The sequence below is a fragment of the Mizuhopecten yessoensis genome, unplaced genomic scaffold (assembly GCF_002113885.1).
Source record: "Mizuhopecten yessoensis strain PY_sf001 unplaced genomic scaffold, ASM211388v2 scaffold7521, whole genome shotgun sequence".
Classification (NCBI taxonomy): Eukaryota; Metazoa; Mollusca; class Bivalvia; order Pectinida; family Pectinidae; genus Mizuhopecten; species Mizuhopecten yessoensis.
Window position 1 is genome coordinate 128245 of NW_018407089.1, and position 27678 is coordinate 155922.

The 27678-nt window shown below is 38.1% G+C and overlaps 3 protein-coding genes across 4 annotated transcripts; 2 read left to right on the forward strand and 1 right to left on the reverse strand.

Annotated features, from left to right (window-relative positions):
• Positions 1-362: 362 nt before the first annotated feature.
• Positions 363-992, reverse strand: LOC110453826. The gene has a single exon (XM_021502998.1). The coding sequence runs from the start codon at positions 990-992 to the stop codon at positions 363-365; it is 630 nt and encodes a 209-aa protein (XP_021358673.1).
• A 1302-nt stretch (positions 993-2294) lies between these two features.
• On the forward strand, positions 2295-12768 carry LOC110453846. Of its 2 annotated transcripts, none has more exons than XM_021503019.1 (5): positions 2295-2672; positions 4059-4130; positions 4491-4623; positions 7158-7275; positions 11864-12768. In XM_021503019.1, the coding sequence occupies exons 1-5, from the start codon at positions 2433-2435 to the stop codon at positions 12048-12050; spliced, it is 750 nt and encodes a 249-aa protein (XP_021358694.1). In that variant the 5' UTR covers positions 2295-2432; the 3' UTR covers positions 12051-12768. The 2 variants fall into 2 exon arrangements, with proteins under 2 accessions (XP_021358694.1, XP_021358693.1); XM_021503018.1 differs by having other exon boundaries at positions 2295-2924; positions 11864-12767.
• Positions 12769-15420: 2652 nt separating this feature from the next.
• On the forward strand, positions 15421-27373 carry LOC110453863 (haloacid dehalogenase-like hydrolase domain-containing protein 2). The gene is made up of 7 exons (XM_021503049.1): positions 15421-15671; positions 16742-16950; positions 18675-18759; positions 21024-21106; positions 22303-22436; positions 22780-22843; positions 26775-27373. Exons 1-7 carry the CDS (start codon positions 15484-15486, stop codon positions 26873-26875), a joined length of 864 nt encoding a protein of 287 aa, XP_021358724.1. The 5' UTR covers positions 15421-15483; the 3' UTR covers positions 26876-27373.
• Positions 27374-27678: the final 305 nt, after the last annotated feature.

Genomic DNA, 27678 nt, shown 5'->3' on the forward strand with positions numbered 1-27678 from the left:
CGGAAGCGGAAGTCGGCTCGCCGAATGGCAACGCGCCCGATGAAGTGCCGGAAGTGATTTGAAAGGTGGCAACGGGGGAGATGGACGGTAGCGACCCGGAAGCGGAAGTCGGCTCGCAGAATGGCAACGCGTCCGATGCAGTGCCGGAAGTGATTTGAAAGGTGGCAACGGGGGAGACGGATGATAGCGGTGGACCAAAAGTGGCATTTGGGACAGAAGACGGGCGACTGGTATTCGTTGGTACTGACGGCGAATAAGCTGTCAACGAGATGGCCAAGGGATCAAACGGAAATATATTCCACAGGTTCTGAATCCACTGACGATATTAGATTGTGAAAGTGCCTTCTCCCAAGCTATGCTTATTAGCCCGGGGAAGCTGTATTTGTTGACAGTGTTATGAAAGCCGAACACGCTTTGTTGTACTCGGCACTAAATGGCCCAAACACTGTCCGGTCAAGCGGCTGTAGAATGTGAGTAGTATGGGGAGGGAGGCACATTATCTGTACATCATTTTCTGAAGCCAGTTGTAGGATGGCAAATGACTCATGAGATGAATGTTCATCAAGGAGTAATAGCTGTGATCTAGCGGAACCGCATTCTTTGAGAAACACGTCCCTAAAACATTGTTCCCCCAACTTGTCATTCATCCATCCGTTCTCCTGCCAGGCCCATTTGGAACCTGGTGGCGCTGCTTCTGTGTTAAACCCGTGGACGGACACTGATGTTTTGCCTTTTACAATCAACATTGGAGACATTTTCTGTCCGGCAGCATTGATGCACGCCGTCATGGTAACATTGGTACGGTTATTGCTGGTACGGCCAAGTACATTTCTTGACGATTTTTCGGCAATGACTCTAACCGGTGAGTGTTCAAACGACCTGCCCGTTTCGTTGCAGTTCCATATTTGTTTGGGCTTTCCACTTATGCCTAATTTAAGAAGCAAACTTCCCAGGTCGTCCATGTATTTGGACACAACTTCCGGGTTTAACATTGAGGCCCTTGCCGATGCCAGTTTTTACAAGCGTCTGATCGACAGTTCCGGGTGTCTCTTCTTTACTCCCTCCCACCAATCTGGAGTGGCATTCAGTTTCCTGCAAATCTGCCCGTTCTTTCCAGAAGTTGTTTTCTACTCACTCCCATCTCCTGTCTTGCCGCCTGCTTTAAAGAATCTACAATTTTCTGCTCTACTGATTCTGGAAGGGCAGGGGGTCTACCCGGGCGAGCATTTTCCCCAACACGTTCAGTAACCCTGTCAGCAAGCGTCGGTTTGGGGACCCCATATTTCGCTGCTGCTGCCTTCCTTATCGACAACCCTGTTGATTTAACAGCATCAAGGGCCCTTTTAAGAATCTCTCTGTCATACTGCATTTCTTTGCCCTTTCGGCTGGTTTTCTTGGTTTTAGGCATTCTAGAAAAAGAGTTAAGTATATTGTATATATTTTTTATGATGAGTCATATAACTATTCATTAAACGTATACAGAAAAAGGGCAAATCAAATTGAAACTTTTTCTGATATAAATCATAATTGCCGTACACGTTAGAACGATGAAGTTATTTGTTTCAGTGTAAACATTGTTTGAAAAGTTAGGGTATGCTCAATCTCGCTGACTTATTCATTTTCGTCAAAAAGCTCGGGGTAAAAGTTGATATTTTTAAAATGGAAGCGGACAGTCTAAACATTTATTTATTTTTTTATTTATTTTTTTCTGGTAGTTTGAATGAGAGAAAAATACTCGTACATGCCTAAGGGTTTAGGATAAGGAAATTCCACCCTTGGGATTTTCAAAGGCAAATTTTCGGCAGAGCCTCGGGACAATTTGAAAACTCCTCGGGTGGAATTTCCCTACCCTACATATCTGAATGACTTACTGTATATGAAATATGAAATACATTAAGTTAAGACTACGAAATTAATAACTTCCATTCGAAAAGCAAAAGACTAATTCACTGTCCGAGACTAAACGAACAGCTGTCGGATAAAGTCGGACAGTAAAAAAAGTGGTGATATTTATTTTAAGCTTTTTATTTTTTGTAATTTCTTGATTTAAATCAATAAAAAAATATTTCTACTTTACATGAAATCAAATTTATATTCTCATACATCAAGAAATTACCTTGTTTTTGCGGGAGTGCTTATTTTTATGGTCATCTTCAAAATTCCCCGTTCGAAGGAACTTCGATCACGTGAAAAGCCAACTTTGGTCCGGGTTTATTCGTGTTTTTAGTCTGTCCCTTAAAACTAAATTTAGACACCCACAACCCCCATAATCACATTCAATGAAATGCTTCAAAATGTTACAAACGCACAACAAACACCAGAAGGCCCCATAGTACAGCTTTATTGTGAATTGTCCGAGATTACCCGTCTGTCCGAGATAACCCGGATTGCCCCTATTTCATGATAACTGAGGGTCTATCGGCCGTTGAAATATGAGATCTGTCATGCTTTACGGTTTGTCATGTTGTAGATTTGCATTCACAAGGTCGACAAATGCAAAACAATGGACTGGTGTCAGTCGGCTTGTCTTAATGGGAAAATCCAGTGTATATTCACCAAAAACTGAGGAAAGACACTTTACAATGTTAACGCGTGGTCGGTCTGGGTCACAGTGTTTATTAAATGCCTTGACGAAGAAAATACAATGTCAGTACGAAAACGACCAGGCAAAGGTTTGTCTGCCAAGGTTTCCAATACTCGTACGAGGATATAAAATACGACCATTTCAACGTAAAACTTTAAATGACGTTAGGTTCCATGTTTTAATGCCTGACTTTCCCTGTTTGATCTTACCTTCCTTTCGGGACTTTCTGTACATGTCATCAAAGGCAAATTTCAAGCCATTCACGGGAGCGAAGAACACGACGGCTGCTACTGTGGATAAGGATTTTGTGTTTGAAGACTTTTTACTTAATGCAAACAAGGTATGCAGAGCCACAACTCTAAAAAAAACACAGGGATCTGATAAAGCACTCTAAACCATTAATTATAGCCCTAACTGCGATAATGTAGCTTTCGACGAGAGATTCTTTTTACATATTGCTTTGTCAGACGAGGCTGGGTATTATTATTAGTATGTAGGCCTACTACTATAGCTCGAATTAACTCTGGCCCTGACACCAGACTTTAGACATTTTGACAGACTGAGACATCTAGCTACCTATCAAAATGACTAAGTACTCACTGCAAGCTTTCTCTCAAAGTTACAGCAAACATGCAGTTACCAGAATCCTTTAATATGTGTGTAAGGGGCTGTACATGTATTTGCAAAAAGGGCAGAAAGGCTCTCAAATTTTAAAAATTGAATATAACCTCAAAATGTCATATTACGTTTTGCTTGATTCTGGGACATGCAGGAATATGTAATGATGTAACCCTGGTAAATACTAAACGCAATATATCGCTTGGCTATAGAGAGCTTCTCTTTAGCTCGATCGGTTGAGCGTAAGACTAGTAAGCCAGAGGTCCCAGGTTCGATCCCTAGTGGAGGCAGTGATTTATATTTAATTAATCATGTGCTCCGTTACATTGAAAAGGTAGATCGTGCCTCAAAAGCAGCACTATTGCTACCACCGGTTGATTTTAAAAACTCATTTTACTGAATTTAAAATTAAACCCCTTATTACAAAACTTACAAGATCACAGTGGCAAAATTGGAATCATAGCGTAGATAAACTACATTCTATTAAACCTGAAATCGGTGAATAGGCCGAGATGAGGCTGTCGTTGCCTGTCTCCGGATGGGTCATTCATACATCACCCATTGCTATTTACTGAAACGTGAAGACCAGCCACAATGCATATAGTATGTCAGGAACCATTTACAGTAAAACACTTCTTAAAAGATTGTTTTGACAATTTGTATTTTGCCTTTAAGTTTGTTTGATGTTTATATTTTGGAATTGCTTTTGTCCACCATTTGTTGGCCCTAATAATGACTTATCCTGTGTTGTTGGCCCTAATGTCCTACCCTGTGTCGATTGGCCCTAATGACCTACCCTGTGTTAATTGGCCGTTAAGCATTTAAAAATAATAATAATTTCTCTTTCCATTTCCAGGGATTATTTACTGTAGCCAACTTACTAACATGTAGAAAAGTAGCAGAATTGGAAGATATCCTTACTCCAAAGGTAAGCAGAGTTTATTTTTTTTGTGAATCCTTTCTAGTTTCTACACTGGAATGACAATGTCATTTGGAATGACAAAGCGCCGAGAGAGCTAGAGCATGTAAAATATTTATTTGTTTCGTGCATGCAGAGGCTTTTAAAAAATTGAAGAGGGTTTAAATAATTTGCTTCAAAATGTCCGGTTTATCCTTACAACGAACATTTGTAAACAACATAATATACATAAAAGTTAATGTGAAGAGCAAATCTAACATTAGGCAAAGCCGGGTTTAACTGTCGAAGGCTGAACATTTGTCTGGGTTAAAATTTCGCGTTATACATTATAGGGATGATAAATCCTAGACAAATGTTATCATGTTTCAGGCGTACAGACAAGTACTACTTAACCATGAAAAGCTGACAGCAGAACATTACAGCGTCCTACGTTCCATCCTCGCAATGCAGAAAAAGCCATCTGTTGTTTACAAAATCCATGACACTGAAGTTGAGGTGGATGGTAAGTCAGAAGACTATTGTAAAATTTGATATTGCTGTAAGGGCTATAAAAAGGATAACTGGGAGTTAACTGCTACATGTACAGTCCCCTGTGTTCCTATAAATAATATATAGGAGGGAAGAACATGCTATAGTCCCCTGTGTTCCTATGAATAATATATAGGAGGGAGGAACATGCTACAGTCCCCTGTGTTCCTATTTGTAATATATAGTAGGCACAAACATGCTACAGTCCCGTGTTCCTATAAATAATATATAGGAGGGAAGAACATGCGACAGTCCCCTGTGTTCCGATTTGTAATATATAGTAGGGACAAACATGCTACAGTCCCCTGTGTTCCTATAAATGATATATAGGTGGAAGAACATGCTACAGTCCCCTGTGTTCCTATAAATAATATATAGGAAGGAAGAACATGCTACAGTCCCCTGTGTTCCTATAAATAATATATAGGAGGGAAGAACATGCTATAGTCCCCTGTGTTCCTATGAATAATATATAGGAGGGAGGAACATGCTACAGTCCCCTGTGTTCCTATAAATAATATATAGCAGACACAAACATGCTACAGTCCCCTGTGTTCCTATAAATACTATATAGTAGGGACAAACATGCTACAGTCCCCTGTGTTCCTATAAATAATATATAGGAGGGAAGAACATGCTATAGTCCCCTGTGTTCCTATTTGTAATATATATTAGGGACAAACATGCTACAGTCCCGTGTTCCTATAAATAATATATAGGAGGGAAGAACATGCTATAGTCCCCTGTGTTCCTATTTGTAATATATAGTAGGCACAAACATGCTACAGTCCCGTGTTCCTATAAATAATATATAGGAGGGAAGAACATGCTATAGTCCCCTGTGTTCCTATTTGTAATATATAGTAGGCACAAACATGCTACAGTCCCGTGTTCCTATAAATAATATATAGGAGGGAAGAACATGCTATAGTCCCCTGTGTTCCTATTTGTAATATATAGTAGGCACAAACATGCTACAGTCCCGTGTTCCTATAAATAATATATAGGAGGGAAGAACATGCTATAGTCCCCTGTGTTCCTATGAATAATATATAGGAGGGAGGAACATGCTACAGTCCCCTGTGTTCCTATAAATAATATATAGGATGGAAGAACATGCTACAGTCCCCTGTGTTCCTATAAATACTATATAGTAGGGACAAACATGCTACAGTCCCCTGTGTTCCTATAAATAATATATAGGAAGGAAGAACATGCTACAGTCCCCTGTGTTCCTATAAATACTGATTCTATTATGATGAACAACACATATTTCAAACAGAATGTGAAGATATGTTTATTTCAAAGTCAGATAAACATATTGAATGTATATTAAATGGGCGTTTGCCATTGACAGCTATTACCGTGTGTCTTGCCCAGGAACAAATAGCAAGAGGACAAGAAGGGACACACATACTACAGTCCCCTGTGTTCCTATAAATCCTATATAGTAGGGACAAACATGCTACAGTCCCCTGTGTTCCTATAATAATATATAGGAGGGAAGAACATGATACAGTCCCGTGTTCCTATAAATAATATATAGCAGACACAAACATGCTACAGTCCCCTGTGTTCCTATAAATAATATATAGCAGACACAAACATGCTACATTCCCCTGTGTTCCTATAAATAATATATAGGAAGGGAAGAACATGCTACAGTCCCCTGTGTTCCTATTTGTAATATATAGTAGGGACAAACATGCTACAGTCCCCTGTGTTCCTATGAATAATATATAGGATGGAAGAACATGCTACAGTCCCCTGTGTTCCTATTTGTAATATATAGTAGGGACAAACATGCTACAGTCCCCTGTGTTCCTATAAATGATATATAGGTGGAAGAACATGCTACAGTCCCCTGTGTTCCTATAAATAATATATAGTAGGGACAAACATGCTACAGTCGCCTGTGTTCCTATAAATGATATATAGGGGGAAGAACATGCTACAGGCCCCTGTGTTCCTATAAATAATATATAGGAGGGAAGAACATGCTACAGTCTCCTTTGTTTCTACAAATAATATATAGTAGGGAGGAACATGCTACAGTCCCCTGTGTTCCTGTAGAGGAGAGGAGGACAACCCTTGTGTTGTGTAACACTGTAACTACATTATATTTTATGTATGGTGAAATATAGAAAAATGCTTCATTCCCCCTTGTTGGTCCACCAACAGTTCCCAGGTCCGTCCTTTTGCCTGAGAAGTTTGTTCGGGACATATCTTCTACACTATTTCACCTGGAGTAGCAAGATCTGGTGTACAAGGACATCTTGGGGTGGCAGTGTGCAAGAAGAAACATCCTTAAATGACCTAAGCTGTTAAAAGGATGTTAAACAAAATTAAACCAAACCAAACTAAACCAAGCAAGAAGAAAGTCACTATGACCTCACTATGCTTTAAAATACAAAAAATGTATGTAATTTCAAAATTTATTGCAAAAAAATACAAAATCCTCTTGGTTTCCTTTCTTATGAAATATAATGTAATTATTTTTTCCTACAGTGTCTAAGGATGTGCCAGAGGTGTTGGTGAAGCTAAAGTTAATAGTTATGTTTCTCCAGATTCATAATGAAAAGGAAAAAGGGACTACCTCGAAAGAATCAGTGGGGATCATTGGAGGGTAAGAACAGACAGATTTATGTTGATGTGAATGGTCAGATAGGACATCAAAGTAGGGCTGCAAGGATCTATCATATCGCATTGTATTGTGATTCGTTCTTGTGTATTGTATCAAATTGATACAATTGATTTGTTTGCCTGTATTGCAATACAATAACATTACTTAAATCATCGATCAGTTTTTATCAAACTCTAAAAAGGGGAATTACACAGTATTTATATTTTTTTAATCCTTCAGTAAAGATGTGGTCCACTGTGCAGTCATGCCCAAGAGAACTAGAAATTATATGAAAATAAATTTTGATAGTATTTACATTTGATGTCTGATAAAACTTAATAAAATCCTGTACTCAATCATAATTTGAAGTTGAATTTTAAGCAGATATATGTATTGTAATCATCATACTGTGATATGTATTGTGTATCGTTGTAGCCCTACTTTAAACATCCCTGCAGGTAGGGCGTAAGAATTGTACCTGCTGCCCCCATTGCATGATCCTGAGACGCGATTAAATTTGGGATCTTATCATTTCTCTTCTTTCTAAACAACTTTCTTCTTCCTAATGTCTCCCTTGACGATGCCTCACTTTTGGCCTCTAGTTGAGCGTTCGCCCCTGTGAGGAAGGCTTTGGGTTCTGTCCTCTGGCCGCGACATACCAGAGTCTGTAAAAATGGTAGTTTCTACTCCTGCTTAACGCTCCTTAATTTAGGAGTGGGACGACTGGTTCGCCTGTTGTTAGTATAATGTGACCAGGTTATGTGTCCTGCTGGGTGTTTTCGGCAGTATGTTTCACTGAGGTAGCACTATAAAGTCGGCATCAATTCCGTGCTATCACAAGGAGACAAACACAAACATATCGCAGCCTCCCAAAACACACACGCATTCACTACACACATTCATCTTTCACACAGGGGAGGCCATCCTTAAATGACCATAGCTGTTGATAGGATGTTAAACAATACTAAACCTAAACCCAACCCTACTTTAAATAATACGTTACTATATTTCCCCAAGATAATTTCCTTTAGTATGGTTTGATTTTGGATTTTGGTGAAACTTGGCATGCATGTCCATTGTACAAAGGTTGAGGCTGACTTTGAAGTTTAGCAAAATATATGCATCTTATATAAGCAAACTGTGCTCTGATTTGTTGACGTTTTATTCACAATGACTTTGTCAGATATGACCGGATTTTGATGAAACTTGGTCAATATATTTATAATATACAATGACAATGACAAAGGCTAAGCTTGCTGCTATATGATTGGGCAACAGTTTTTGCACGATAAGTTGATAAAATTTGACAAGATTCTGATGACACGTGATAAATTAAAGGAATTGTAGATAGAAACCAGAATTAGACCTGCTGTATTCCACTGCATTATAAGAGGCACTAATGTGGTTTCCCTCGTTGTTAGCTCACCTGGTTCAAAGGACCAAAGTGAGCTTATGCCATACCGTGGTTTCCGTCCTTCATCCGTATGTCAACAATTTCTTCAAACAACTTCTTCTTCTTAACCACTGAGTCAAATTTAACTTTATTTGGTTGGAAGCATCCCTAGGTGGTGGGGATTCAAAATTGTACAAACACCCAAAGGGGGCTGAGAGACAGGACCAAAAGGGGTCAATTTGGCTATATTACTGTAAACGACTTCTTCTCTAGAACCATGCACTGGATATTAATCATATCTGGCATTCATGGGAGATGGGGATTCAAAATTGTACAAATGGAGGGGCTGACCCCACGGGGGGCAGAAGGGCGGGGGCAAAAAGAGTTATTTGGCTGTGTTGGTTTAAGTGACTTCTTCTCTAGAACTAAGCAATGGATATCAACCATATTAGACTGGTAGCATCCCTAGGTGGTGGGGATTCAAAAGTGTACAAATGTAGGGGCTGACCTCCAAGGGGGCTGAGGGGTGGGGCCAAAAGGGGGCAATTTGTCTATCTATTGCTTTAAACAACTTCTTCTCTGGAAGTAAGAGATAGATATCAACAGTATTTCGTTGGAAGCATCCCAAGGTGATGGGGATACAAATTGTACAAATGGTGAGGTTAACACCCCAGAGGGCTGAGAGTGGGATCAAAAAGGGTATTTTGGCTATTTTGCTTTAAACGACTTATTCTCTGGAATTAAGAGACGAGTATCAACTATGTTTTGTTGGAAGCATCCCTAGTTGGTGGGGATTAACAATTGTACAAATGGACAGGCTGATCCTCGGGCTATAGAAGGGTGGGGCCAAAAATAGTAGATAACTTTGAAATGGTTGTGATCCCTACCCTATAACCATATGTACAATTGCTGAGTATATATAGATGAATGCACATATGCTTCCAGGATGGCTCTGGGGTCTGGCCCCACCTTTAGAGACTTAGTCCCTGGGTCAAAACTTTGAAATGGTTGAGATTCCCACCCCAAAACTAAATATGCAACTTTTGGGAATAAAGACAAACACAATCATGATATCAGCATTGACCATTGGGTCTGGACACACCCCTAAGGACTTTGTTTCTGAGTCACAACTTTGAATCAGTTGAGATCCCCACACTATAATCATATATACAATTGCTGAGTATAAAGACAGGAATGCACATAAATTATGCTTTCACGATGGCCCCGGGGTCTGGCATGCCCTTGAAGGCTGAACTCGTGGGTCATAAGTTCAAAACTGTTGAGATTCCCACCCATGAAGAGACGATTGTAGTCATGATATTATAATTGACCCTGGGGTCAAGCCACAACCCTAGGGACCTAGTTTCTGAGTAACAACAGTTGAAATCCCCACCCCATAACCATACATACAATTCCTGGGCATGATAAATCTAATACAGATATGCTACATGGATGGGCCTTGGGGTCTGGGCCTATCCCTGGAATTTTATTTTGAGAATATTTCGCCATGATTGCCTAGATATCCAGGTGGGCGATACAGGCCCTCTTCGCCTCTTGTTTTCTGTGAAGAGGACATTGAAGTAACAAAACTTGAACTGCTGCTGCCATTGCAACGCTCAAAGTCTGTTTTCATTTCCTATATTTTCTATCTACCTTTTTTAACCCACCATCATCATGGTGGGCTATCCAAATCACCCTGCGTTCGTAGTCCGTCCTTAAACAATTCTTGTTATCGGTATTTCTGAAGAAGTATCAAATTTTATATGTAGGTTCCGCTTGGTCCTTAGCTACTTTTGAGACTGATCGGATAAACAACATGGCCGACAGGCAGTCATCTTGGATTTTGATAGTGAAAGTTTGTTATCGCTATTTCTCGGGAAGTATCATAATTTCTATATAAATACTGCCAGGGTGTCTTCTTTGAGGTGCAAGTTTTGTGCATTTCTTTTTGGGAAGACCTGAATGGAGTGGATCATGTCAGGTTTTAACTAGGGTTGAAGAATTAGAAATATAATATTTTATTCTGTTTTACATATTTCAAACATTGTCATGTTATATGTAGTTAAAATGTGCTGAAGCATTGTGTTAAATGCTGAGGAAATATTTCTTCACAGAATTATTTGGGCCACCAATATGTCATTTGGGCAAGTGCTTTAAATTTTTTACTTGCCCTGAAAAAAAAATCACCACTATCCTTTATTGTTCAGGTTTACTTTTGAAACTGATCAGTTAAACAAAATGGCCTACCAACAGCCATCTTTGATTTTTGACATTGAAGGTTAGTTAGTACTATTTCTCAGGAATAACGTGAGGGATCTTTCTCAAATTTGATATGTAGGTTCCCCTTGATCCCTCGTTGTGCATGTTATATTTTGAGACTGATCATAAAAACAAAATGGCTAAATAAAGGAAGAACTAAACAGATATTTCTCATATTGCAATGATCGATTCTATTTCTTTCACATCAAGTACTGTACTAGTAAATATGTGAAATGAAAACTCACTATGTAGGTTGGCTTTCATACACATCAGTGTTATGTTTAGATCAAAAGTTACCTCAAGGTGCATTTAATGTTAACATGACTCGATCAAACAGATTAGAGGAAAGAAGAGAAAAGATCAAACTGACAAAGAACTTATGAAGATGGTACAATGGTGGGCGCCAATATCCCTCTGGGATCTCTTGTTTTCTTACCTGCTCCCTTTCTGGTGTCTCTATAGGAACCAATACATCATTGAATCATATCATATCTTGAGTGCCGATGCAGCATGGCATACACCGATAGTATTGTGATACTTTTAAAAAAAAAAAAAGTTATGTAGGGGTTAACGCCCTCTTAGAGTGTGTATTGACCAATCACGCAAACTTCATTTTGGCATGCATTTCTTTTTGTTGTATTTATTAAACCGAAAAACAGAGTATTACAAAAATAAAAATGCAGTGTAACTCACTTAAAAACAAGTTAATTCAGCGAGGAATTTATACACTCAGGATTCGTTACATATTAAGGTTTGTTTCAAATTCTGCCGAAAGTTGTGATACATATTGTGACCAATATATATGCGATACAGACAGCACTATAATAGACCATATGGCCCTGGCTGTTGTGAGGGTGTTTAACCGTGATTATACAAAAACACATCAAAAGTAACCAATCAGGTTAACTTATTTCAGATTTATTTCTCTTTGCCTTGTAGCTTTGAGAGGGTGTACACGTCTAAGCTGAATGACTCCACGTGGTCCAAGGGTGAAGAGTTCGACATGAATAGGATTGAGCAAACAGGTCTAGCTGCTCTAGACTTGAAAAGTGACGACTATTGGCGAATTAATGGTATCACATTTGGTGTTAAGTCCAACAATGACTTTAAACTCAGTTTCGTATAAAGTGACATAGATGTTAAAAAATGACCTGTGAATCAACGGTAAATGATTGTATTAGCATGCCTGGTTCAAAGAAATCAATAGGAATGCTTAGGAAATACAACAATAATGAGTTCAGTATGTGTTTCTTTTATATTCTTACATGTTATACTTGTTTACCATGGTAAAAACACAGTGACAGATGTTGTGCCATGACTATTTCTTGATACCCAAGGGTTATGCTCACTTTTGCTCTCTGCCTCCCTGTAATATGTTAATGCAAAAATGAATGCACATGGCTTGGTATATTTGATTGGACTTGGGTAAAAAAAACCTGACCAGTCGCTAGGCTGATACCTTTGAAGATGACAGAGGAGCAACACTCTTAACTGTTTTGTGAACGAGAGATTTGGTTGATGTACATCAAATGATCAAACTAGTTTTTACTGAGCCTTCAATTTTGATATGACATATTCCAGGGGGGTAAAGATAGAAAATGAGCATAACCCCTGGAGTATCGAGGATGTGCGTGCCATGAGCTGCGTAGGTACAGCTAACTACCTGAGAAATCTCAGCTCCAGCATCAATCATCAACCACTGCTTTAAAAGATGTTGAATTATTTTTTTATGCAAAAAGAAGGTAAATCTTAAAAAATACATTGGTTTAATGACAATATTAAGATTATGTATACATTGTATATATGGTTTAATTCCTTGAAAGGAAGTCCTTAATAAAGGAAATATTCAATTTTATAGTTTGATTCTTTATTCAAGGATTGACCTTCATTTTGACTGCATATACACTAGTATGAATGCAGTTGGCAACGAACATTTTCTATGGTGCAAGTTAGTGGTGTTAAAATGTATGGAAGAGTACCTTATAGGTACTTTCTTTTGCAAAACATTAAGTTATCTGGTCGTCTATGATATAACCCTCCACCACTGGGTTTCAGGTTCAAGGCCTACGTTGAAAGGTCGCCAGGTTCTAGCCACAGGTCAGTGTTTTTTCTGCAGGTACCCCAGTTTTCCTCCATGATTATACGAGGAAGTGACTTATTCAAAATTAACAAGGCTTTGCACAAACCAAACAAAGTCAATATTTACTACACGATACGGCCATTTCATAGTTTAATACTCATCAGTTGTATTAACGCTCTAAGAATGAGAGCCCATGACTAATAGATTCCATACCTTGTGTACAATTACAGCAAAAGGAAAAGGTATAATATAAACTTCCTTTGATACAACATACCTTTTTCTATATCAGATCATTTTATTTTCCTATGATAAAGCAAATTTCTGGATGTTTCGTGTAATTTGACATCTTCGCTAGCCAAGGGTTCCGATTCGGTACGTATCGTACCGGATCGTAACCCTTGGCTAGCGAAGATGGTAATGTGATTGAACCCATCATATGCTAATGTTTAGAAAATGAAAATTTGTATCCATGCAGTAATCGGACTGATGTATGAATTACTATGTAGATATAGTCTATTCACAGAAAATATATGTTGATACAAGGAACAGTTTTATATTTTGATCAGGTTACGGTTGAAAATTAGTTCTAGTTGAGCACAAGATGACTAAATCGACGGGTATTCAATTTACACACACTGAACTGGAGTTACATGTATCTCCTAATAACCAGACAAAATTTGGTGATTGTTATTTTTTTTTTAGCCCACCATCATCTGATGGTGGGCTATTCAAATCACCCTGCGTCCGTGGTCCGTGGTCCGTGGTCCGTGGTCCGTCCGTTGTCCGTCGTCCGTCCGTCGTCCGTCGTCCGCCGTCTGTCGTCCGTCGTCCGTCGTCCGTCCGTAAACAATTCTTGTTATCGGTATTTCTCAAGAAGTACCAGAGGGATCTTTCTCAAATTTTATATGTAGGTTCCCCTTGGTCCTAAGCTGTGCAGGGCAACTTTTGAGACTGATCAGATAAACAACATGGCTGACAGGCAGCCATCTTGGATTTTGATATTGAAAGTTTGTGACCGCTATTTCTCCGGAAGAACTAGAGGGATCTTTCTCAAATTTTATATGTAGGTTCCCCTTGGTCCTTAGCTGTGCAGGGCAACTTTTGAGACTGATCGGATAAACAACATGGCCGACAGGCAGCCATCTTGGATTTTGATAGTGAAAGTTTGTTATCGCTATTTCTCAAGAAGTACCAGAGGGATCTTTCTCAAATTTTATATGTAGGTTCCCCTTGGTCCTTAGCTGTGCAGGGCAACTTTTGAGACTGATCGGATAAACAACATGGCCGACAGGCAGCCATCTTGGATTTTGATAGTGAAAGTTTGTTATCGCTATTTCTCAAGAAGTACCAGAGGGATCTTTCTCAAATTTTATATGTAGGTTCCCCTTGGTCCTTAGCTGTGCAGGGCAACTTTTGAGACTGATCGGATAAACAACATGGCCGACAGGCAGCCATCTTGGATTTTGATATTGAAAGTTTGTTACCGCTATTTCTACGGAAGAACTAGAGGGATCTTTCTCAAATTTTATATGTAGGTTCCCCTTGATCCCTCGTTGTGTATGTTATATTTTATGACTGATCATAAAAACAAAATGGATTAAAAGAAGAACTGAACAGATCTTTCTCATATTGCAATGATCGATTCTATTTCTTTCACATTAAATATTGTACTAGTAAATATGTGAAATGACAAACTCACTTTGAAGGTTGGCTTTCATACACATCAGTATTAAGTTTAGATCAAAAGTTACCTCAAGGTGCATTTACTGTTAACATGACTCGATCAAACAGATTAGAGGAAAGAAGAGAAAAGATCGAACTGACAAAGAACTAATGAAGATGGTACAAAGGTGGGCGCCAAGATCCCTCTGGGATCTCTTGTTTTAATATTCTTACATTATAACTGGACATATACTTTATAAGAACCATATGTATTACACGATAAATGATGTAACAGGTATTTATATAAACTGTTTTGGTAAAAGTTAGGGGGATGAATGCTCAATTGCTATTTTTTTTCACAAGTTGTAGTTTAAAGACCAAACTCATAATAACTACAACATTTACAACATTGTCTCTTTTGGAAGAAAAAATCACAAAGAAAAGGCATTTAATAATCTATTAAAGACACAGTGTACTCGCTGTTGAGTACATCTTTTTCCGGATATTGTAAAATCCGTTTTGTATGTAAGTGTTGATAATTCCGCTTTTGCGTTATGCCGGTTTGAAGTTTAGATTGTTATCATGACTATCCGACGAATATAAAATATCAAGTTAAATGCCAGCAAGAATTTTTGTTTTGAAATATAAAAGTCACTCGTAAAGCAGGGCAGGCTCAATACGTATACGGCACATCGTGATTTTGCGATATTTTACCGTCCTGAAAGTGAAAGTAAAAGTACTCAAGCGTCTGAAAGATAATGATGTAGAAAAACAAAGATGTCTGCGCCCATGAAATAATGCGTACGAAGATGAGGCGATGGTATTGTTAGGGATACTGCGGTTGATGTTAATTCAGCGTAAGTTAAATGCAACCAGTCGCATTGTTTGTCAGGACTTTCTGTCTACAATGGCAGTCGCCAAGGTTCGGACAGTATTGGTGGATCTTAGCGGTACATTACACGTCGACGCAGAAGAAATTCCAGGTTCAATAGATGCAGTCAACAGGTAGTGTACATACACATTGTGTGTCTTCTGTTTACCAGCCTCATTTGTGGTAATACATTTTGAGCATGCTGTGGCTATTGTCTCTCGTTTTCGAGCTGATTTCTTTCTGTAAATGTAAAAGGGAGGAAACTCTTTGTTTTCTGACATAATAAAGTGTTCGTACAGTGCACTGGTAGGTACATGTAGTATCATAGGACATCTATACAGTTAACATTTGTGAGATAAAATCACAGGAATATGAACTTCTATCAAAAATAATGACAGTAGTAATATTTAAAAAATATATATAATATTTTACGATTATTTTTAATTATAGACACAGCTAGAAGTTTGTAATTTGTGATAAAATCTATTAAAATTTTGTTTGATCATGCAAATTAATTTTGTCAAACCCAATCATTCAGAATCACTGAAATGCTTTCCATGAACGGGTATTTTGTTGAAATTTTTTCATTTTATTGGAACTTATAAAAAACAAATCACATGTACGTATTATAAAACAAAACACATGTACGTTCTAGCCAAAGTTTTCATTGGCCCTGACACCAGACCTAGCCATTTTGACAGATAGATGTCTGGTTTTCTGTCTGTCAAAATTTTAAAGTCTGGTGTCAGGGCCAGCGGAAACTCGGGCTAAATGTGCGTTCATTTGATAAATTATTAATTTAACATTCTATGATACTACAATACAATGTTTAATTTGTAATAAATTTGACTATCCGACCATCAGTACATAACTACTTGCACTCAAAAACGGGAAATGAAAAAGTCCCTAAAATATGAAGAATGAAAAACTATAACAAATAATTCCTATTCGAGTATGCCTAGAATAATGGCACATATTGACCGTTGTACACAACATCTACGTGAAATTGTATCAATCACAGAATTACCATCCTGGCATAATAAAACCAGAGTTTTTCCTTTACTGCAACCAACCCTAGTTTCACAAACTCTACACTTGCACTCAAAATCACAATTATATTTTGCCTGCTCTTTCCCGAAACACAGACAATTAAACGAAAATAAAACAAATTGAATGCCTATGAACACACAACTTTTGGTCTCAGGCTGTCCCAGTCAGGAGTCAACTTAAAATTTGTCACCAACACGACCAAGGAGTCCAAGCGGTGTCTACTGGACAGACTGACTAGCATTGGCTTTAATGTCCAGCCCTCCCAGATCTTCACTTCCCTCACAGCTGCCCGGCACCTCATAGAAAGGATGGAGGTCCGTCCATTCCTGATGTTAGACCGAAGAGCATTGGAAGACTTTGAGGGTAAATTAATCGGGTTTGGTTGATGAATTGGTATAATGTGAATGATACTGGTGATAGGCAATTGGTTTAAACTGGTTACAGTTCTTAAAACCTCAATTTATTTAGTAATCACTATTCCCAAAATTATTCATACTCTTAAAAAATCAATCTGTATCACCTGTCCATCATAACCCCCCTGTTAAATATTTAATGTACTGATATCACATGCTGTGACCGGAATTGGAGAACACTTGTATAGGCTTAAGCCTGTTCTCTAATACTTTTGGAAACAATAAAGTATCTTGAAATGAAATTGGTTTAAAATCATAATAAATGATTGATTTGTAATCTGAAGAAGTATTAACCAATTGATAATCATTTACAAAATTGATTTGTAATGGTATGGGACTGCAAGTTTGGCATTTTTTTTCATCATACCATTTAATCATTTAATACAACTCAAAGAAAATAAAAACACTTTCAATTTATACCGTACATTGCATACGTTTGAGTTCAGTAATGAACAAATTACATTGATTATGTCTTTTGCAATTGATACATGGAATCGGAAAAGGCAAACTGATCAATCTTCTATTATAATCAATCCTCAGCACATCACTAAATTATACTCATATTTATAGAAGACATATATATCAATACTCAATATATGTCATCATTGTGTCATCAGGTTTTTTTAGTGTGAATTTGGGCCTTATCCCTTTCACCACTATAGACTATAATGGACTTATCCAGACCATTACATGGTAGAGTTTATTTAAGTTACATTGGTATGAAAGGGTTCAATAAAGGCTCTTTCCCCTAAGATGGTTTCTGTTGTATTTTCCCAAAATCAATGCAAGCATCACTTTATTTTCCCAAAATCATGCTTTTTGTGGGTGATATTTTTCATAGTCACACGGCACAGGCCTCTGTGGAAATAAAGTAGAAAAATCTACAGTCATGCTTTATGGCAACATAACTTAAATGCTGTTGTTAAACTTCACAATGCATTGTTATCCTGAGATTGCTTGAATATCAAATAAGTGTTTTGTGTAACAGCTATTTATGTTTATAAACTTTATATATATTAAACAATTATAAATCAAGTTTTTTCAGACTTGCATAAATCATTTTTGTTGGTGCGGGTCTATGGAAACATGCACAGGGTCTCAATGCCCATTAACACATAATATTATGAGAATTCAATCAAGTTCCCACAAAATTCTTGTAGTTTTGACAAAGCTATCAATCTATAGCTTACAGAAAGAGATAAGGAGTGAAAAGATAAGATTTACACAGAACTAATTGTAACAGGAAAGACAATAGTATGCTTCCTCCGGCGGTCAAACCCACAGTCCTTAAGTTCCTAGTGAAACGCTCTACCACTGATCAGCTAAAGGGAAATTCCCTCTAGCTGGAAGCTGAAGGCGACCATGATCCTATGGGTTTTTCTTGTTATTTTGTTTTGCAGGGTCCCAGGGACACCCAGACCTGTAAGTTAGGAGTCCCATTCGGAAACTTTACCAAACCATGCTAATAAAGTTCTAGTATTCTTGATCATGTACATGTTTATGATGTATTGTGAAAACAGTGTCTCCTCATGTAAATTGTCATTCATCCATTGTTGTTTGGACTATCTATATAATATCATTGTTCATAAATAAAATACAAAAACAATCAAATACTGGTGTTAAACAAAGTATCTCAAGTGGATTATTTCTTGGCTTTTGTTTTATTCTGAGTAGGGCTGGACACGACCAATCCCAACGCTGTAGTGATAGGTTTGGCTCCAGAGGACTTCAACTACCAAACCATGAACAAGGCTTTCAGGTACAGCTAAAGTTGATAAGCCTGTCAACAATCTTGACCTTATGTATCATTGTAAGATATCCATCTGATCTGCTTGTTTCAGGTTTAACTTTTTTCGTTACCGTGATTGTAATTTAGATTTTGACAAAGCTCGCTTCTCATCTACATCATAAAATGAATAAAGCTAAACTGTGACCGAATCTAGCATGATTTATTATCATACTGTACTCTGATTGGTTGAGTTTAGTTCACCTGATCCAAAGGAAAAGTGTCGGCTTTAAATGCTGTAGCACTGCGTCCGTCCCTCCGTCCGTTGTGCCCATTACAAAGACGATTGATGGGTTTCAGCTTTTAAAATATGATTCCCCTGATGTGCTTGTTGGATTTACTTACAAAGTAATCTGATGATTGATGTAAAAATAACTTTATTTTTGACACTGCAATCTTGAATGTATTTCAAATGTGTGTGTGGGGGTTGGGGGGTGGGGGGTGGGTTAGCCTTAACTCCAATGCATATTGAGATTACTCACAAATGCTTAGCATTAAGAGAAGAATTACATTTTTTCTGGCACCAGGTTGGACCAGGGGTTTAAAATGGATCCCCAACCTATAAACAGACATGTGTTTACTAGGCATGAAAGAGTGGATAACACTCGTGCTACCAGGATTGGACCAGGGGTTTAAAATGGATCCCCAGCCTATAAACAGATATGTGTTTACTAGGCATGAAAGAGTGGATAACACTCATGCTACCAGGATTGGACCAGGGGTTTAAAATGGATCCCCAGCCTATAAACATGCTACTAGGATCGGCTCAGGCCAGGTCTTCCCCAGCCACATTTACTGAAGTCCCTTGGTCATAAATTGGAAATGGAGATCTTTACTAATTACTATAACTTAAAGTTCGTCCTTGTGTTGGGAACTGGGGATTAACTGTTGAATCTAGAAGGAGTGTAGTTGTCCTGGGGGGCCAACGATCAGATAGGTGAGCAGTTCAGGCCCTATTGGCCTCTTGTTAGGGCCCCGTATCTGAGATACAGGTGCCCTATAGTAATCACCTTGTCTGTCTGTCTGTCTGTCTGTCTGTCCGTCCACAAATTTTGTTCCTGGCTGATAACTTTAGTATTTATTGACCGATGTACATGAAACTTGGTCAAGATGTTCAGTTCACAAAAATAAATATTGAGGTAAAAAGTCAAGGTCATTAGGTTCAAAGGTCAAGGTCAAATTTGGCATCTTTTTACTGATCAATATTTTGTTATGACGTTATGAAGCAAAGTTGATCAGGATTAAACAAGGAGTCAACTGACCAAAGGTCAAGGTCATCGGGTCAAGGGTCAAGGTCAAATTTTGTAGCTTTTCACTGGTGAACATTTCGCTATGACATAATGAAGCAAAGTTGTTCGGAATTAAACAATCAGACACACTGAGGTAAAAAGTCGAGGTCATAGGTCAAGGTCATTATAATCAAATGTCAAGGTCAAATTTGGCATCTTTTCATTGATGAACATTTTGTTATGACATGATGAAGCAAATTTGATCAGAATTAAACAAGGAGTCAACTGACCAAAGGTCAAGGTCACTGGGTCAAAGGTGATGGTTAAATTTTGTACTTTTTCCCTGATGAACATTTTGTTATGACATTATGAAGCAATGTTGTTCTGAACTTAACACAGAGTCAACTGACCCTAGGGCCAGGTTATGCGGTCCAAAGGGTCAAGGTCAAGTTTTGTATTTTTCGCTGAAGAACATTTTGTTATGATATTAAGAAGCAAAGTTGGTTGGAATTAAAGAATAAGTCAACTGACCAAAGATCAGGGTCATTGGTTTAATGGTTAAGGTCATTTGGGTCCAAAGGTCAAAGTGTATCTCTGACTTTGACCCTGGCTCTTGATGGAGGAGGTATATAAGGTGAAATAAAACAAATCAAAGCTAACAAATGATTATTGCTCCGGTATTTACATTTCAAGCAAATATGGAGGTGGAAGGAAACAAGATTCACATCATAGTACATGTAAAATGTATATTTTGCTTCCTTCCGATTCTTTTGGAAGTTCAAATGTCAAACGCCAAGCTCAGCTATATAGGCAGATTGCTTCTTGATGATTATGGGGGATATATATTGCCACAAGACGGGGCCCTTACTGACCTGTCAGTGTTCTAGTCACAAATATTGACCCTCCTTCAAGATTTGTTTTTTATAACATATTGCTGTGTAAGGTGTTATATGGATTAGTTTGTTTGTAGTGCTTTTGTTTATATAAATGTTGTCGGGACATTTTCAGACTGATCATGGATGGTGCTGCCTTGGTGGCCATTCACAAAGCAAGGTATTATAAACGTACAGATGGCCTGGCTTTGGGTCCAGGTATGTACTAACAGTCATACAACAATTAACCATATAATTTCCACTTCTCCACACTTAACAGATATGTCTCCTGTTAAGACGCAAAGAGATCAGCTTGTCACCCCCTAGGGGGAGATAGCTTTGTGCAGGGTAACACACGCTAAATTGTGTCATCAAAAAAAGGTGAATGGCAAACATTCTTATGCCGAAAATATTTTTGTTTACAAATATGACAACTGTCAGTTGAGTTTTGATTGATATAATTGGATTGGAGAAAAATAATCATCCCCTACCTTGAGGGTAAAACAGAGAAAGCTTGATCCAACCCTCGGGGTGATTATGTGGTTGTCTAACCGTTGGCAGTGCCTCGGGTCGGACACCATATAATTCATCTCCAGGATTGGAAATTTCTGTCACACCCTCAAGTTGGGGGAAGATTTTATCAGTCCGTCCATCAAAAATGATTGCCTGGTTAGCTGCAGATTGCTTGGTGAAATTGTGGAGACATATATAGGATGACAAATAGTGTGTTGTGTAACATCATCATGTCTGTAACACACACACACACACACACACACCAAAGGTCATAGGTCAAATTATCTTCTGGGCCATAACATCTGACTCTTTGAAGGTAAATCACTTAAAAAAATCCGGGGTATACCGGTAGTTAAAATAAAAAACAAAAAGTGAAAATCTGAAAATCAAGATGGGTGCCCACTGCCATATTGGATTCATGAAAAGCCACAGTTTCTTTTCTGCAAAAATACGTCATCAGCAAATGTAATGTATTTATTCCTTCATTGTGGGTTAATGGTAAAAGGCAATATGGCAACTGCCCCCTCCCCCCGGGTTGGTCAGGCCACACATCCTCTTCTGTTCAGTTTACAAGGCTCATAATACTATATACAATCACCATTGGGCCCCATTCAATGACATTTTCATGAGTAAAATTTCAAAGTGGGCTAATAAAATATTTCAAAGTGGGCCCTGTTCCTCGGAATTTATCACAGTAGTGAAGGGGCTTATTTACACTCAAATACAGTCAAGGTTTGAAATCATGAGAGTCCTAAAATGATGAAACATACACTGCTGAGTCACTGGATTACTCAAACAACTCAAATTTAGAGTCAATCAACATCTACTGTGGTTTCTGATTATCAGAGAAGAATGTTGTCTGTTGTCTTTTTAGATTGTGTTAATTCTACTTGTTCTGCCAGGCCCGTTTGTAACAGCCCTTGAGTATGCTACCGACACCAAGGCCGACGTTGTTGGGAAACCAGAGAAATCTTTTTTCCTTTCTGCCGTTGAAGAATTTAAATGTCAGCCAGAAGAATGTGTCATGATTGGGGATGTAAGTTGTGATTATTTCCTAAATTTCATAGGTAGCATTGTGACTGCTGAAGGGAAACTTTACTTTCTTCTTAAATTTCATGTTTATGTGTGTAGCCTAACTATAGATAGTTTCTCATATATCCAAACATATTAATTTCAGGTCCCTAATTTCATGCTATAAGTATCAATGATTGTAGAGGTTAATGATAATAAAGTAGATAAAAACTTGGTTATTGTTGACAACAGTGGAAGGCCAACATACATGTATATCGTTGCAGGCAGTTGAATCAATGTGATTTAAAGTCTGGTTTGAATTCATCTTGTATCACTGCATTTACTGACCTGGACCTTTCTCTCAACAGGATGTGCGGGATGACATAGGGGGTGCCATGGCAACAGGCATGTTTGGAATCTTAGTGAAAACAGGTATGTCTGAAGTCCCAAGGTATATACAGGTGTGTCTGAAGTCACAAGGTATATACAGGTACATTTGTATGTCAGAAGTCCCAAGGTATATACAGGTATGTCTAAAAGTCCTAAGGTATATACAGGTATGTATGAAGTCCTAAGGTATATACAGGTATGTCAGAAGTCCCAAGGTATATACAGGTATGTCAGAAGTCACAAGGTATATACAGGTATGTCTGAAGTCCCTAGGTATATACAGGTATGTCTGAAAACCCAAGGTATATACAGGTATTTCTGAAGTCCCAAGGTATATACAGGTATGTCTGAAGTCACAATGTATATAAGGTATGTCTGAAGTCCCAAGGCATATACAGGTATGTCTGAAGTCCCTAGGTATATACAGGTATGGCAGAAGTCCCAAGGTATATACAGGTATGTCTGAAGTCACAATGTATATACAGGTATGTCAGAAGTCCCAAGGTATATACAGGTATGTCAGAAGTCCCAAGGTATATACAGTTATGTCAGAAGTCCCAATGTATATACAGGTATGTCTGAAGTCCCAATGTATATACAGGTATGTCTGAAGGCCCAAGGTATATACAGGTATGTCTGAAGTCCCAAGGTATATCCAGGTATGTCAGAAGTCACAAGGTATATACAGGTATGTCTGAAGTCACAATGTATATAAGGTATGTCTGAAGTCCCAAGGTATATACAGGTATGTCTGAAGTCCCTAGGTATATACAGGTATGTCTGAAAACCCAAGGTATATACAGGTATGTCTGAAGTCCCAAGGTATATACAGGTATGGCAGAAGTCCCTAGGTATATACAGATATGTCTGAAGTCCCTAGGTATATCCAGGTATGTCTGAAGTACCAAGGTATGTACAGGTATGTCTGAAGTATATACAGGTATGACTGAAGTCCCAATGTATATACAGGTATTTCTGAAGTCTCAAGGTATGCCCAGGTATGTCTGAAGTCCCAAGGTATATACAGGTATGTCTGAAGTCTCAAGGTATGCACAGGTATGTCTGAAGTCCCAAGGTATATACAGGTATGTTTGAAGTCCCAAGGTATATACAGGTATTTCAGAAGTCACAAGGTATATACAGGTATGTCTGAAGTCCCTAGGTATATACAGGTATGGCAGAAGTCCCTAGGTATATACAGGTATGTCAGAAGTTCCAAGGTATATACAGGTATGTCTGAAGTCCCAAGGTATATACAGGTATGTCAGAAATCCCAAGGTATATACAGGTATGTCTGAAGTACCAAGGTATGTACAGGTATGTCTGAAGTCACAATGTATATACAGGTATGTCAGAAGTCACAAGGTATATACAGGTATGTCTGAAGTCCCAAGGTATATACAGGTATGTCTGAAGTCCCAAGGTATATACAGGTATGTCTGAAGTCCCAAGGTATGTACAGGTATGTCTGAAGTCCCAAGGTATATACAGGTATGTCTGAAGTCCCAAGGTATGTACAGGTATGTCTGAAGTCCCAAGGTATATACAGGTATGTCTGAAGTCCCAAGGTATGTACAGGTATGTCTGAAGTCCCAAGGTATATACAGGTATGTCTGAAGTCCCAAGGTATATACAGGTATGTCTGAAGTCCCAAGGTATATACAGGTATGTCTGAAGTCCCAAGGTATATACAGGTATGTCTGAAGTCCCAAGGTATATACAGGTATGTCTGAAGTCCCAAGGTATATACAGGTATGTCTGAAGTCCCAAGGTATATACAGGTATGTCTGAAGTCCCAAGGTATATACAGGTATGTCTGAAGTCCCAAGGTATATACAGGTATGTCTGAAGTCCCAAGGTATATACAGGTATGTCTGAAGTCCCAAGGTATATACAGGTATGTCTGAAGTCCCAAGGTATATACAGGTATGTCTGAAGTCCCAAGGTATATACAGGTATGTCTGAAGTCCCAAGGTATATACAGGTATGTCTGAAGTCCCAAGGTATATACAGGTATGTCTGAAGTCCCAAGGTATATACAGGTATGTCTGAAGTCCCAAGGTATATACAGGTATGTCTGAAGTCCCAAGGTATATACAGGTATGTCTGAAGTCCCAAGGTATATACAGGTATGTCTGAAGTCCCAAGGTATATACAGGTATGTCTGAAGTCCCAAGGTATATACAGGTATGTCTGAAGTCCCAAGGTATATACAGGTATGTCTGAAGTCCCAAGGTATATACAGGTATGTCTGAAGTCCCAAGGTATATACAGGTATGTCTGAAGTCCCAAGGTATATACAGGTATGTCTGAAGTCCCAAGGTATATACAGGTATGTCTGAAGTCCCAAGGTATATACAGGTATGTCTGAAGTCCCAAGGTATATACAGGTATGTCTGAAGTCACAAGGTATATACAGGTATGTCTGAAGTCCCAATGTATATACAGGTATGTCTGAAGTCCCAAGGTATATACAGGTATGTCTGAAGTCCCAAGGTATATACAGGTATGTCTGAAGTCCCAAGGTATATACAGGTATGTCTGAAGTCCCAAGGTATATACAGGTATGTCTGAAGTCACAAGGTATATACAGGTATGTCTGAAGTCACAAGGTATATACAGGTATGTCTGAAGTCACAAGGTATATACAGGTATGTCTGAAGTCACAAGGTATATACAGGTATGTCTGAAGTCACAAGGTATATACAGGTATGTCTGAAGTCACAAGGTATATACAGGTATGTCTGAAGTCCCAAGGTATATACAGGTATGTCTGAAGTCCCAAGGTATATACAGGTATGTCTGAAGTCCCAAGGTATATACAGGTATGTCTGAAGTCACAAGGTATATACAGGTATGTCTGAAGTCCCAAGGTATATACAGGTGTGTCTAAAGTCACAATGTATATACAGGTGTGTCTAAAGTCACAAGGTATATACAGGTATGCCAGAAGTCACAAGGTATATACAGGTATTTCAGAAGTCACAATGCATATACAGGTGTGTCAGAAGTCACAAGGTATATACAGGTGTGTCAGAAGTCACAAGGTATATACAGGTATGTCAGAAGTCACAAGGTATATACAGGTATGCCAGAAGTCACAATATACAATATTGACTGTAAAACCACAGTAATTTATATCCATTAGCATTAACAAACATTTTTTTATAATTATCATTTTATTCAGATTTTTGATCAATGCACAATACATGTACAATAAATAGCAAAACATTCACTCATTTGTATACTCACACATACATACATAAACCTATATCTGTTATGTCCATATTTGTCAAAAGAGTACATACATTCTCAGGATTCTGATATTTATCCACACTAGCTCAAACTTACATACTCATTTCCGTCTATTTTTACATTTCAACGTTTTATTGTCCACATATACGCATCCACCCATCCATGTGTCTGACATATATGTCTCAATCGTTCAGAGCTATAGCATTAACAAACATCATTACATGTATATCACTAATAGTACCGTAAATTTGCGGGTATAGCGTAAATTTGCGGGTATAGTGCGCAGGTACGTTTTTGGGGTCAGATTTGGGGGGGGGGGGGGGAAATATTTGGAAAAAAAATGTGGAAAAAGAAATTGGAAAAAAAAATTCATAAAAGTAACCGGTAACAAACTGGAAAAGTAGAATCAAAGGTAGCTTGGTGTTTATAACGCCGATTGATAATAAGTTTATGGTAAATTATATAAATGCTGATGTTTCTCATGAATTTTCTGTTCTGCCCAATGCTATATCAATAATTAACCCTTTCACCACTGTAGACCATAACGGACTCATCCAGATCTATGCATGGAAGAGTTTAATAAAGTTACTTAGGGATGAAAGGGTTAAACCTGATTATTTTACAGTGAGATGAACCATAATGTTGAAAAATCACCAATTCAATCCAATTCAATACCACTTTTGTATAATAATGTGTCTCTTCTTTACATGATCATCAGGAAAGTACAGAGATGGTGATGAAAACAAAATTGATCCAAAGCCGACCTACATCGCTGACAATTTTTCAGGAGCTGTGGACTATATTTTACAGAAGTTGTGAAGATATTTTGTTTATATCTCCAGATTCCTAATTATTATTGCTATATGGAAGACAATCCATTATACATTGAGAAAAGTCAATGATACAGAAGATGAACTTCAATGGAGTATAATATATACATGTATTAATTGAGTCACAGATCATTTTGAATTGAAGAATGTATTGAGGACATTTCCGATGATTTATCCGAAATATGGTTCAGCAAGGTTTTTTTTATTTAAAGTACGAACGTTGTTTGCCTGTTCATCACATGCCTCAAGAATCCCTTTCAGTGACATAATGTGTCAATAATGAAAAATGAGACAACAGAAAAGGAAAATTATTTGCATCCATCACGCTTCACATATGAGATTAATAATATTTCAAGTCATAAACACACGGATGGCATGGACCATTTTAGAATCAGACAGACACAGAGTGAAGCACTTCAAATACAAAATAACATACACACAAATTTGATTTCAAATTCAATGCATGTGATATTTAATTTCAAGTAAAATCGACATCATCAATACTCACATAGTTCAGAATTTGATGAGATAATTCATTTGTAGTTGAATTCAGTAGTGTGATTGGTAACAGAATCACAGACTTGCTGGGAAATTACCTAGGGCTATTTTCAGTAGCTGTCTGTTACACTTTTCTATTTATAGGTCGAGGTCTTTAACACTTTTCTATTCATAGAACGAGGTCTGTAACATATTTACAGACTCGTCACATGACGTCGCTCCTCCAGTCAGAGCTGGGAATGTGCACCAGTCATATAATAAATTTACATGTATATCGGGTATTGTCTCATATTA